Source organism: Triturus cristatus, chromosome 1_2 (genome assembly GCF_964204655.1).
Source record: "Triturus cristatus chromosome 1_2, aTriCri1.1, whole genome shotgun sequence".
Classification (NCBI taxonomy): domain Eukaryota; kingdom Metazoa; phylum Chordata; class Amphibia; order Caudata; family Salamandridae; genus Triturus; species Triturus cristatus.
The window spans coordinates 438479105-438493443 of NC_140580.1; the positions used below are offsets into that span (position 1 = coordinate 438479105).

General features: G+C 43.2%; 1 protein-coding gene across 2 annotated transcripts in view; it reads left to right on the forward strand.

Moving 5' to 3' along the window:
* Positions 1-14339, forward strand: part of NOC3L (NOC3 like DNA replication regulator) — a 426444-nt gene that overhangs the window by 330908 nt on the left and 81197 nt on the right. For both annotated transcript variants that reach the window (XM_085605900.1, XM_085605907.1), the window contains exon 19: positions 9295-9392. In XM_085605900.1, coding sequence (XP_085462026.1) covers positions 9295-9392 — 98 coding nt within the window. The remainder of the gene's footprint in view (positions 1-9294; positions 9393-14339) is intronic.

Below are 14339 nucleotides of genomic sequence, written 5' to 3' on the forward strand. Positions count from 1 at the left end.
AAAGGATCTTAATGTCCTCGAAGAAGTGTATGGTACGAGGAGGTCCCTAATCAATGAGGACCCTTTCTGGTTTATTCCTCCGTGAACCAGGTAGAGCGCCTTAAAATTAACCCTCCCCTTTATTGGCTGCCTATGCAGAGGCCAGAGCACTTTTTGCTGAGGAGTGTCTGATCAGTTTCATGATCAACCTGGCTGCCACGTTTTGGATAGGCTGCCGTCTTTTAATAATGTATTTGGGAGAGCCAATATACAAGGAGTTCCCGTAATCTAGACGGGAAAGGGTTTCATCTTGAACGACTATTCTCCTAGAGTGAGTGGGAAGGAGATAAATAATTTTTTATAGGGTTCTAATTATACCAAAACAGGCTGCAGTACGTTTTTTTTGCCTGAGCTTCCATCGATAAGGAGCTATCCAACCACACTATAGACTTTATTTGTGGGAAACGAGTAGGAGGTGGTCCTAAACTCTATGGCCAACCAATGTGTGTTTGCAGATTAAGGATATTTCTAAAAATCATCACCTCGGTTCGCCATCTACCATGCCACTTTCTCTAGGCATAGAGCAAATTGTTGCCGATACGTGCCCATTTCTGGGGAAGATGAGTGTCATCCGCATAGGACAAAATTGACACTCCAAAATCCTTTACCATGTCTGCTAAGGGGCTTAGGTAGATGTTGAAAAGTGTAGGGCTTAAGAAAGAGCCCTGCTGAACCCCACACTTTAAAGGAAAGATGTTGGAATAACAGGGACGTTCACACACTTGGAAAGACCTATCTCTCAAGAAGGAGAGCCAATTCAAGGCAGCGTTTTGTATTTCTAAGTCTCTCACCCTATCCATCGGAGTCTCATGGTCAACAGTGTCAAACACGGTGTTAAGGTCAAGAAGGATAATAGCTGCAGAGCCTCCTTTATCAAGCATCAATTTCAACTCCTCTTTCGCCAATAGCGCAGTTTCTGTGCTATGTTGCGGTCGAAGCCAGTCTGAGTAGGGTGGAGGAGCAAATTTTCCTCCAGAAGCTGGGATAGGTTTTGGTTAATATGTTTTACCAAAATCTTCCCCATAGCTAGAAGTAGAGAAATGGGTCTGTAGTTCCCAAGACAGGCGGTCAAGGGCTTTAACACTGCATATTTCCATCCTTGGGGAACTACTCCAGTAGAGAGGATAGATTGAAAAGCTCCAACGTTGTAAGGAGGATTGCTTATGCTCCCTGTACCAAAATATGAGGTGGCGCTGGATCCAAAGGGGAGCCTTATTTCACTTTGTCGAGTAACACAGGGAGAGCTTCTATAGAGGCAGGTGAGAAGTTTGAGACATGTGTTCCTCTTTTGCAGGGCCTGAGTTTCTATTGAAGTAGACCGTGCTTTTCTTGTCTGTTGTAGATTACTATAGATAACTGCCACTTTATCTTGGAAGTGTGCTGCAAGTTCATTGCACCATGCAGTTGTAGGGGTGTGCCTCATATGTTCTGCATTTGAGGTGGTAAGTGATTTAATGATGCTGAAAAGCTCCCTTGGGGCATTTGCTGCTTTCTTTATAGTGGATTAAAAAAAAGCTGCCTGTACCTTTTTGATTTCCTGATGATAGTGCCTAGTGCTGTTCAGTAGTGGAGTTTTAAATTTCCATCATCGTTTTTCCTCTATTTCCTTTCAAAGGATTACATTGGTTTTTTAAGGAAATTGGATGGGTAGTGAACCAAGGGGCTGATTTCTCTATCTTTCCCTTTCTTTGTTGTGGTGATAGGAACAGCTTCTTGTGCTTTTTTTGATCCACTCATCTACTGAGGAGTTTGCAGCTTACGTGTGGAACCCAATATTGGGTTTAGTAGAGACTAACTGATTCATCCAGAGATCTTTATCCAATTTTGACCATTTACGGGCTAAACTGGTAGTATTCGTCTTGTTCTGAGAAGTCGGAGCACCCTACAGAGTGAATAAGATTAGGGCATGATCCGTCGCATGTCATTGGAGGCATTCTTTTGGTTTTTATGTTGTGGTCATTACTCAACACGGGTTCCATGAGATGCCCTTTGTCATGGGTGACATTTCATACTCTTTGCGTGAGCTAAAAACTGCCTAGGTAGTAAAGGAACTTAGATGTTATAAGATCTCTTCAAAGTGAATATTTAGGTCCCAAAGGAGAGTAAAATTGTTGGATACTGCTTCTGGTCAAGCTTCTCCAGATTTGTCGCAAGGGCCTGGTGATCTGTAGACTAGTAGACTGGAGAAGGAGGATGTAGGTGACATTTATGGTGATACAGAGGTTTTCACAGTCTGGGATGGGCAAGGTATAATGTCTTTATACCTTAAATGTCTTTTAAAATGATAGCAATGTATCCCCCTCCCTACCCTCTTCCCCCCCCCCCCCCCCCCCCCCCCCTCCATTCTCCCAATCCTTCCTGATTATATGCTATCCTGGGTGGAGTGTTTGGAAGATGTCTGGCATGGAGCTATGGTGTGACCACGTTTCTGTTAAGAATAAAACATCAAGCTGTCCGTCCACAATTATGGTGTATAGTTCACATTTCTGGCAAGATAAAGATCTGCAATTAATAAGTGGCAAGTTCCACTTAATAAGCCTTCGCATTTTAGCTTTTCTGTCCTCTGGTGTAGGAAGAGAAAATTACAGACAGAGGAGTACGAATCTCCATAATCTGGCCATATCAGTGGGCATGAGTGCTGTGAGAATATAGGCCTGAGCGAGTATAAGGATTGGGCTGAATAACTTAATTTGAGGGAGTGGATGGGTGCAGATGGGCTACCCTTTGGCGCGCCCGCTGCGTGTCTGCTGTGCGCATGCCTCGCATCTGCCGTTTAGGCTATACCAATGACCGCTAGAGTGCTAACCTCCCTAGCAACTCTCTGGTCAGAGGTGTAGAATGCAGCTCCATGATCGGATGACCAGCTCGAATTACCCCACACAATTCCGATTTCACAATTAAAAAAAGTACACTCCCCAACTCCTGAATTCCTGTTAAAAAGATTGAAGTTTTTTTTAAAAGTGCAAGATTAAAAGCGCAAGTGCTGAGCTGTGTACCACTCACATCACAAAACCCTGCACTCACAGCACAAAAATTTTTTTTTCAACTTCCTAGCACCCGAGTTAAGATGGCACTTAAACCCCTACGTATCTGCTATAATAATACTCTTAGGCTTGAAGTTGTAACCCGCAGGGCCAAAGTTTTACGAATGTCATTTTTGATATTTACGAAATCTTCCTGACATTTCTCCATCTGATTAAACTTCAGTTTGTGTTTTTTAACAGTTGACTTTCATCATATGCTTTTGCGGCAAATTTCTTTGAAATACAATTCGCCTGATCCTAAAAAGGACTTAGTATTAGATTTCTTCTATACATTTTCTCTTCGGTTTAGTTCCTGTTTCACTTGCTTCATGTTCAACATGTCATACTTAAAAATTCATATTTGCTTTTTATGTTCCTCTGTGTGGCCATTCTGCTCAAGTGTCCACCAAAGCCCACCTACATATATGAACTTAAAACATGATACCTAAAAAGAATGTAAACAGCACTACAATGTTCCTTGGTTCAAGGATTTGAATATGCTGCTCTCAATCTGCCACATTTATCCTTGCTTGCCATGGACTCAACTTCCAGAATACTTTCCAATGCAGACCTCCAACCCAAGGGCTTCTTCAACATTAGGATCTTCAGAGTTTTTTCCGTAATGAAGTTTACAGCATTTGTCAGAGAGGGACATTTTACAACACAACTGTCTTGTTGCTTAAGCGATCTGTCTGACAGGGATTTGTTATCTCAACTGTCCAGAGAGATTTGGTTTTAGTTTGTACTTATTCTTTATAAATAAATGCCCTTGCGTCTCTTGTACTCACTTGCCATGGAAGTACGAGAATGGGCGTTAGAGTGCAGTATCTCTTTTGTCACTATCCGAAGTATGAGGGTACACTAACTGAAGTATGTGGTACACATCCCATGTGGATGGGCACTATACATCTTTGAGTATTATATTGGCTGCCTATCTGATCTACTTGACTGGGAAATTTTCAGGGTGCACTTGAGCCTAGTAATTATGGCACTCTTACTGGGTAGCAGCATCACACAGCCTTTTCCAAAAACGTTACTGGAGCTGTCAAGAGGACCTCTATCAGACATGCTCGCCAGTTAACCTGAAATATCTGTCCAACAGATTTTTTTCTTTAAATACAATAATAGTTGTATACATTCTCTGTAGAGGGGCCTCTCAAGTATGTACTAATTTTGTGGCACTTACTATGAAAGACTGATCTTTTTTGCTGCAAAACTGCAATTCTGTGAATTAAGATCATCTCATGACTTTATGGAACTGCAAAGTCATTAGTAATTTTGGACAATCCTAAAAATATCCCCAATGATCTTGTGGTGGGCTTGCACTTCATAAATATCTTCAACTTAGCCTGTGTTCTGGGATTTCAAACATGTGGTACTTAAAGCTGCTTAATCCTGAATGTTTAAAGAACGGTAGAATGCAATACTCACTTTTCACATTTACATTTTTGGTCAAAAGAGGGACATTCAATCCAGATTTGAGATAGAACATAAAAATGATCAACAATAACAATGGTCCCATTGTTTTTAGTGAACATGTTGCAAAGACAGTATTTTCTGGCTTTTAGGTCTCTTCTTCAGATCCCTGAACAGTCGGCCATTACTGTGCAGAATGCAGGGTGGATACTGCTGTTTACCACTTTTATCTTTGGGCCTTAGATACTCTTGCACTCCATTTGGTGACGAAGTAACTCATTTTGTTTCCTTAACTCTGAGTATCTTGGTTGGGCAGACAAGGCTTATTCGAGGAGGTAGTATTATGAGTGGCACTCAGTTATAGTTTGACACACTAATACCCAAGAAACTAAATGCCTAGTCCTAGTTACACACTCTAAAAATTAAAGGTCTTTATTTACAAATAGGAGGTGTAGGCCATTTAGAATAATGCATAACACAAAAATGTAGAAGTTCCTACCACCTTGAGAACCGCAACCTCACCCAAACATTTTTAGAGTGCCTACACAAATTGCAGCTGTAATCGTAATAGCTTGGGAATCAGTATGACCGTATTATCTTTTGGCAGCAATCCTCCTCAAGCTTTAGGTCTCAGAATTTGCTGTATGCCAGTGGTTCTTAACCTTTTGACTTCTGTGGACCCTTACTTAATAATCACTTTGATCCGGGGATCTAAATCATTATTGAAATCTGGGGCCCTCGTGGAGCCATTACTGGAACAGGGTACCCTTGTCTAAGCACTTTTGATGATTTTAACTGCAAAACAATTCACAAAAATAAGCATTTTTCAAATACACAAATGATTAAACATTTTATTTAATTCACAAATATAAAAAACATTTTAAAATAAATTGGAAGTATGAAGCTCTTCTAAATTCAGTTGAGACCACCCATCATCCATACTTGCACTGCTCCCATGAATAAATGTGAGGATACCAACCTAATTATTAGCCTTCAATTTCCAATTCCTTCACATTTATAGAACCTTTTAATTTTACATTTTGCTTCTTTACCTGTAATCACTTCAATAATATGTTAATAATACTTAATCTTCTAAGCGGACGTGGACCCCCTCAGTAGGCGTTGCTGACCTCCAAGGGTCCCTGGACCACAAGTTCAGGACTGCTGCTGCTGCTGCTGTAGGTAGTGTAACTCATTGATTAAAGAGCGCCATACACAATGCTGCAGTAGTAAACATGTACTGCCCTTTGTCCTGGTCTCACAGCAGCTCATGAATACTCTAGGTTTGAGTTCGTGGTGTGAGAACCTGCCAAATTACACTTAAGAGCTCTAAAACAACCACCCAAAATAGAACAGGGCTCCCAACTGTCCAAAAATGATGGTAAAAAAATAGATTTTTCCCCAAGTCCAGTTTAGTCACTGTTCAGTTAACTGGTCCACAGTGGGTAGGGAAGTCAGTGGTTCAGGAAGCAGAACGGTTCAGTAGAGTCAATTTAGGAACACTAATGCATAATTCCTTGATTTAAATACAGCTTGTTTTCATGTTGCAGTTTGTTATTGTAAGAGCTGTAAGTAATAGGTGTTATAACAATCACTCGTTTGAGTGCTCTATTTATTGACTTCACAAGGATGAGAGGCTTATATCCCTTTTTAGGATTCAAACTTGAATCTTTAGCTCACACCAGACAGCTCAGCAAGTAAAGTGATCGCTGCTGATATCTTTCCAAAGTTAGTGTTCTAAGGGGGGTTGATTAAGGGAGGTTGTTAGAGCTGTTGAAAGACATTACTTTCAATCGTTCTCTAATGAGTTATCAACTTTAGGGGTCTATGGGCCATATGTAGGTAATTTCTATTTACCGATTCCTAAATACCGAATTTTACCGATTCGGTATTTAAGAATCAGTAAATAGAATGTAGGTAAAAAATCGGTACATTTTACCGATTCGGTAATATTCGTTATTACCGATTCGGTATTTACCGAATCGGTAATAAGGCATACCTTCCCATACATTCCTATGGGCCTGGAGGCCCATAGGAATGAATGGGAAGCCATTCACTATTACCGATTCGGTAAATATCGAATCGGTAATAGGGGGAGCATATTCAAGGGTGGCAGGGTGTCACATTGACACCCTGTTGCACCCCTGAATCGTGCATGTGTGCACATTTGGCGCACATACATGCCCTAAGGGCATGTATGTCTGCCACATGGCACTTTTAAAAAGCACAAAATTGCTTTTGAAAAGGTATTCAGTATTTACCATCAACTTGTAGTTGGTGGTAATTAACGAAGCCTTAAACCAAAAATGCACTCACTTGAGTGCTCCCTACATAGGATTTAAGGATTCGGTAATTTACCGATTTGGTATTTTACCGATTTCTTAAAATACCAAAACGGTAAATTACAGAATCCTTCAATCCAGCCTCCTACATCTCAAAGGGCTAAATACCGGTCGGTAACGGAAAATTTACCGATTTTCAGCCGCTACCGACCGGTATTAGCCCACCTACATATGGCCCTATATCTCTTAATTTTTAGGTGGTGATGGGCAGACACAAGAATGCGTGCACACACTGACACTTAGGGATCGACCGCACAATAAAAACATAGCATCTCCAGAGCCATAGAGAGGCTTCAGGAACTCCATCCTCTTCCAACAAGTGCTGTGTCTCTATAGGTCTCAGAATGGGATGATACAGGGTTGAGAAAGACATTCGGGTATGGGTCAGGACAAATCAATTTCCCTACACTTAGTCATGTTGCTCAGAAACATAGAATTCCCTCAGTGGCCTCAAAAACTCTCAAGACTACTGAGGATTTACAACAGGACAGGTCAGAAAAACAGGACAAGTAGGATGGTACAGCTTTCATGGTCACGGAAGGCTTTTCTTTCCTAACATTGGCTAAAGTGAGTTCTAGTTAAAGCATTAAACAAGCATTGTCAATGCCAATAGGTTGCTTTAAAGACACCAGAGCAGTTGGCTTTGTTAGTCTATAGCCATGTTTTACAGCGGTGCGGCTGATGTGCAGCACGGCTGGAAGGTGGAAGGGCAACTACAACGTGGCAGAAGATGGGGGATCGGGGCAAGCAGCAATGGTGGAGGGAGTAGTGGTACGGCCCAAGCAACTGTATCGGAGGGGCGGTGGGAATGGGCAGGCCTCAAAACGGGAGTGGGATGGGGCACGACGTCAGGGCATGTAAAAACGCGGAAGGTGGCTGTAGCGAAGCAGCAAGCAACACGTTGCAAATCAAGAACCCTACAACTAGTTAATCCACACTGCAGAGATAATTAAGGAGATGTTAATCTTTGCTACATGATTTTTCTTCCTTGTGAACACTTGAAGGTGTAATTTCTACTAATTTCTGAGAACTGTGGATTATTTTACCCAAATGTAATCTGCTGTTTAACTTTAAAGAGTTTTGAAAAGCACTATTTGAAATGCGATGAAATGGACACTTTAATCTCACAGAAAATAATGTGGCTGCACAACTAAAACACACTACCCAATTGTAAGGCACGCTGGCATTTTCCTAATACATTAGGCACAACACTGGGGCAGGTATCAATGTGCAATGGGAGCCGCCGGGCAAGCAACAACGTGGAAGGGACAGGGCTGGCAACAACACTGGAACAGGAGGACTCTGGGCAAGTAAGCAGTACTTGAGCCGGTCTCCTAGGGGAGGGACAAACACACAAGGAGGAAGTGAAGCCAGCATGCACTGACCAAGGAGAAAGTAGGAAATAAGTGATGATGAAGTGAACCAATGGTAAGCAATGGGCTACTCTAAGCCCCCTGTAAGTAAACAAAATGCCTAGCAAGTGACAGAGCATGCGCTGTCTCAGGAACGCCCTAAAGAATACCCGCCCATGAATGTGAGCTTACTTCTGTTTTTTTTAGGTGAATGTGGCTACTTTCAACACTAAAAGGCATCTGCTTTTACGCTGCTCTAGGAGCCACAGCTAAGCGAGAACAGGAAGTAATATCTTCTGTCCTGTCAAAGCTTTTGCATTCATGCACTATAGACAGCTTAGTAACTATAACTGTGTTAAATGCCGTAAGCCAAGTAACAAACACTGACTAATCTAGACTCTGTATGAAACTTGGCAGTGGCTGTTGGTATTCTAAGCTTTATAGTCTTGATTAGATTCCCATATCCTGTTTCAGACAAAGACCTTGGGGTGGAGGAAAAAATAAGGTTGACCTGACATGAATATTTATTGCCAACAAATGAGCCAAGGATCATTGTGTACGCTCAGAAGAGGCACACACATACAGGTATTACCACTATTTGTAAGAGGCTTCACTGAAGTTAGAGTGCTTTATTGAGGATCGAGTGGAAAACCAAATAAACAGTGAATTGGCACATATTTAAAAGTCTTTCAATCCAACCCCAAGATAATGATTCAACATCTGACTGAGACATGCACCCTAGGAAAAGGGGGTTTGGTGCCAAACCTGTTCCCAATGGTTTGGTTGGTTGCACCCATAAAAACAACCATCATCCAAAGTGCTGGAATAAATGGGCAGAACATTTCGCATGAGCATGCTTGAACACATTAAAGCGCTTAGATAGTTCTATAGACCAAAAGGAAACTATGGCTCCCTACCATGCTGATTTTTTTTATTTAGTTTACCAGAAAGTCTCTGACATATTTAATGCACAATTTGTTTGCATCCTTAGCATTAGTTGAGATCCTTTACATGACCATACTCTTGAGAAACAAAAAGGTCATTTTTAAAACGCTAAATGTTGTAGTATGTCTGAATACTTTTGCATCACTGATTAATTATTTTTCTACTCTTTCTGTCCAGAGGCATTACCACCCTGTTGTGAAAAGATTTGCTGCTCACCTCTGCGCTGGTGCTCCTGCTGAAGGCTCCGAAGCCCTGAAACACGACTTGGGACGAAGGTTTGTTTTCTATTAGTAGATGGTAGAAACAGTTTGAGTAAATCATCTGGTTTGAGAGATTCAGAGTCTTGAATAGTAGGGGAACATCAAAATATATAATGCATGGAACCTAAGCTGATTGTGTTTAACCTTATTTAGTAGCAATGCCAGGTATGCCCATGCTGTGATGGAACGAGCTGAGCCTTGACACCTAGAACAAGAGTTGCTCCTGAGGGCTCAGCAGCATGCCAGCCACACAGTACTTGAAGGATGTGATTGCTAGTTTATGTTATGTGTTTTAAAATCATGATATCAACTCTCTGTTCTCGATTTTTTTTCCCACATCACATCCTTACTTTCAAACTTAGTTTTAGTCGGTGTACCTAAACTGAAAACTCTTGATTAACACTGGTCCTACATGTGAGCCATCGTTTCCCATTCTGGCCAGTCGGTGCAAGTGCTGTTGCAAAATTGCCTTGTTAACACTAAAATATGGCTCATTCGCTATTTCATTATGCAGTCCAGTACTCTATGAAGATGCTAACCCCCTCCCTCTGATACCTAAGGTTTAGGAATCTTTGTGGTTTAAGCTAATAGCATGAAAACTTTTTTGCCACCATTTGCAGATTTGACAGTCAAAGGAGCTGCTTAATTCTGTCGCATATTTTGGGGGTTCCTGTACTAAACTGACCTACTCCCAAATAATGTGCATGCACATGCTTTTATGCTCGAGACGCACAATTTTTCTAGACATAAAATATTATTTTACCCTTTCTCTTCAAATTGCCTCCACTCTTGTGCAAGGGAAATTAAAGTCCCCTTTTTTTCCTCTGAATCTTCCTTCATTGAAATTGACCTTTCAATCCATAGGGCAGTATCCCTAAAATGAAATATTGATTCTTACCATGGTATGGATTATTTTAGTATTCTTAAACAGATGTACCTGGCATTTAAAACCTCCTTTACCCTCTTTCTGCACACCTCTTGCAAAGAAGCCACTGGTACCTCTTTTTGCATGACAAGGTAGTAATTTGCTCTAAACTGAGTGGTTCCTCAAAGAGAAGGGGGATATATCTCTTCGCCAAGTTTATTTTGAGAAGGCCAATTACATTCCAAAGTATATTGCAGGTTTCTTATAGATTCCTTGAACCCACATTAAACTGTGAAACCAAACTGGTCCATTCCGGGGAGCATGGATACTATTTAATGAATCCACATGCTGTAACACTGTGTCTGGAGTAGTAGTAAATGTGTATGATAGTCGGACTCACTAATGCTCAGTTGAAACATGTTGCCAAAAGGAGGCACAATAAAGTGTTACTGGTGTATTGATGCATTTTCCTAATAATGCGCCACCCCTAAAACTAGAGCACTTGTGCATACTTAGCTAGTTGTCCTGCTATGTCCACCACTGGTGGAGCTAATCCCTCACAAGAGGAAACTTACTCTCGGGGAACGACCCCCCAAACTTTTTTATTCCTGAAACCCTTAAAAAACCTGCCCAGAGGTGCAGCCATTACCCCTGTTCCTCTTCCACAAATTCCATCCCCATCACCCCCACCACCTTTGCCAACCACAGCTCCATCACTGCATTTGCCAAACTATCGTTCAGGCTCTCCTCAGGGCAGTCTCTATAAATCTTTTGCCCTTTATGACCAGCCAGCAGGGAAGGGGACCACTGATGATCCATAGAACTATTACAAGTTAGATCCCTCAGAAGACCCAGACCTAGTCCACTATCCTGTCAGAGCCTTTAGCTGGGTACCGTGAGGTGATTCAGCAGACAGCCACATACCACAAAGAGGATATGCAAGTAAAAAGAGAGGAAGATGATTTCCCCATGGAGATGCTCTTCAGATCAGAGCGCACAGTCCTCTTTCGCCTGATGCTGAAGTCTGCCCCTTAGAATTTCAGAGAGCCTGTCAAGGCCACAGTAGTCACTCTTTGGGTGGAAAAGAAATTAAAACCGTCCCCCAGTGATCCTGTTAAATTAAGAGGACTGGTACCACCTGAGTCTCTAGTGGTCCACTCTGCCTGCAAGTGTGACTCTGCCCAAGCCACTGGCGAAACCCCTCCTCCAGATAAGGAGGGTAAAAAGATAGATGCTACAGGCAAGAGGATGGCACTGATAACATAGCCAATTCAGTCAATCTGCTATCGAGATACGATAGGGCACAATGGGATGAGATGGAGGGCCTCCTTAAACACCTCTTGGAACAGTACTGAAGTGACAAGAAGGCATTGTGTCGGATGGCAAGATCATAAACACCAGCATCTGTTGTGCATTGGATGCAGCTGACACAGCCTCCAGATTAGTCAACAACAGCATATACTTTGTTGCCCCGCTTGGCTCTATATCTATGGAGACTGCCAAAGGGGCTTTCACCGCTGCATCTTTAAGGGACTTCTTTTGCAGATACCAATAAAGTGGGGGGGGCCAAGACTTCCTCGCCCTAACACCCCATTCGTACCAGAGGCAGGAGCAGGCTTACCACCATCCAGCCAGCAGCAGATATTGTAAAGGTTCGTAGATACGGACCTATAAGGGTAGAGGCAAAGGAGAAAGGAGAATCCCACAAGCAAGCCATGACATGCCCAGAATCCTCCCCCATCACACATCACCTGTCCGGGGGAAGATAACCCGATTTCCTCCACCGCTGTCAGGAAATCACGTCATACAGATGGGTACTAGCTGTCAGTCTTGATCTGCATTTTCTCTCCTCTCCAGTAAGAGGTGAACACATATATGCAAAAGGGGTGGTTGTAGGGGCTTTGCCCAGCAAAATAAGGGGTGACAAATGCAAAAAGAACAATTGATGGACAGAATGCGGAACAATTTTATACATTCACTCCAGTACAGAGATCTGGGCCTAAATCCATCTTTTTTTGCTCACCATGCCATTCCAGTTTGGACCCAGCCGTATGCAAATCAGTCTTGACCCTGCGCCCAATGGGAACAGTCCAGCCCGAACTGCCAGGCCAGATCCTCCCTGGACTGGGAACAAGCATCCTTGGACCAGTTTCGGGCTTTCAGCCCTCATCAGCCAGGATAGCTTGACTCCAGTGGCATGGAGAGCATGGGACCCACGTCTGGGCATACTAGTCCCATTCAGGGTGACAAATGCAAAAAGAATAATCGATGGACAAAATGCTGAACAATGTCATACATTCACCCCAATACAGATATCTGGGTCTAAATCCATCATGTTTTTTGCTCACCATGCCATTCCAGTTTGGACCCAGCCATATGCAAATCCGTCTTGACCCTGCGCCCAGTGGGAACAGACCAGCCCGAACTGCCAGGCCAGGTCCTCCCTGGACTGGAAACAAGCATCCTAGGACCAGTTTAGGTCTTTCAGCCCTCATCAGCCATGATAACTTGACTCCAGAGGTCCTGGCTTGGCAGTTCGGTCTGGACTGTTCCCATGAGGCACAGGGTCAAGACTGATTTGCATATGGCTGGGTCCAAACTGGGGTGGCGTAGTGGGCAAAAGAACGATGGATTTAACCCAGATCTCTTGACTGGGGGAGAATGTTTAAATCATTCAGCATTCCGTCCATCATTTGTTGCAGTTTCGCTTTTCGACCTAAGTGGGATGGGTATGCCCAGACGTGGGTCCCTTACTCACTGTGCCACTGGATTCAAGCTAGCCTGGCTGATGAAGGGTGACATACCCTGAAACTGGTCCCAGGATGCTTGATTCCAGTCCAAGGAGGTCCTGGCTTGGCAATTCGGTCTGGACTGTTCCCATGAGGCACAGGGTCAAGACTGATTTGCATATGGCTGGGTCCAAACTGGCTCACTGAGGCCCACCCTGGACCTCAGGCCCCCAACCATTGCATCATATCAGAACATTTCAGAATGACAACTCTACAGGTGTCTATCCTCTTCTTTGGCAAGGTGATTTCATGATTGTGCTCAATCTCAACGACCCTTCCCTTGTCCCATCCATCCCTCTCACCGAAAAGTACCCTCACAACTGATTAAAAGTACTCCCCTTTGGGGTCAACATGGCCCCAAAAGTGTTAACGAAATGTATGGCAGTGGTGGCAGCGCACCACCGCAGGGTGGGAATCCATGTCTTTCTCTGCCTCATGATTGACTGATCAAGAGCAGCAGCCGGTCGCAATGTCTTGCATACACACAGAGGCCAGTTTCCTTCCTTCATGCATTGGGCTTCACTATAAATGCCACCAAATCCCACCTGCAACTCCTTCAGATGCAACCCTTTTTCGGCTTCATCCTAAATGCGGTTTTAGGCAAAGCATATCCCAAGCATCAAAGGGTTTTTGCTTTTCAGCACTTGCTGCTTCTGTTTCAGGCCAACCGTCAGATTGCAGTTTGCACCGTCATGCGCCATTTTGGAATGACTGCATCATTTATTGGAATTATTCCCCGTGTAAGGTAGCACATGTGCCCCCTTCAAGAGTTTCTGCCAGTCCAGTGGTCACAAGCAAAGGGTCAGGGGGAAGATCTAGTGTTGATTCAGGCCAAGGCGCACTGCTCTCCTAAGTGGTGGTCAACTTTTTGCAAACCCAATTCTGTATGTGACCTTTACCTCAGACTCTTCTTTCACTGGTTAGGAAGTGCACCACACACAGTACATTGTCCAAGGTAAGTGGCCGCTCCAACACCACATCAGTTACATGTAACTACTAACCATCTAGCCATTTAGTTAGCCCTCAAAGGCTTTCTGAAACTCGTTTGCGGTAAGGTAGTCCTGAGCAGAATGGACAGCGTGACAGTCATGCATTATACCCAGAAACAGGCCAGCACACACGTCCATCTCTCACTTATCACCAAGACTCTAGAACTGGGAGTTCTGCTACAATATTCACCCTCTAGTGGAACATATACATTGAACAGTCAACAACTTTGCGGGCCTGCTGAGCAGGATGCATTAAGGTCCTTCACAGATACTTCAACTGTGGGCCACTCTGCGAATATAGCTGTTCGCCACCACAAAG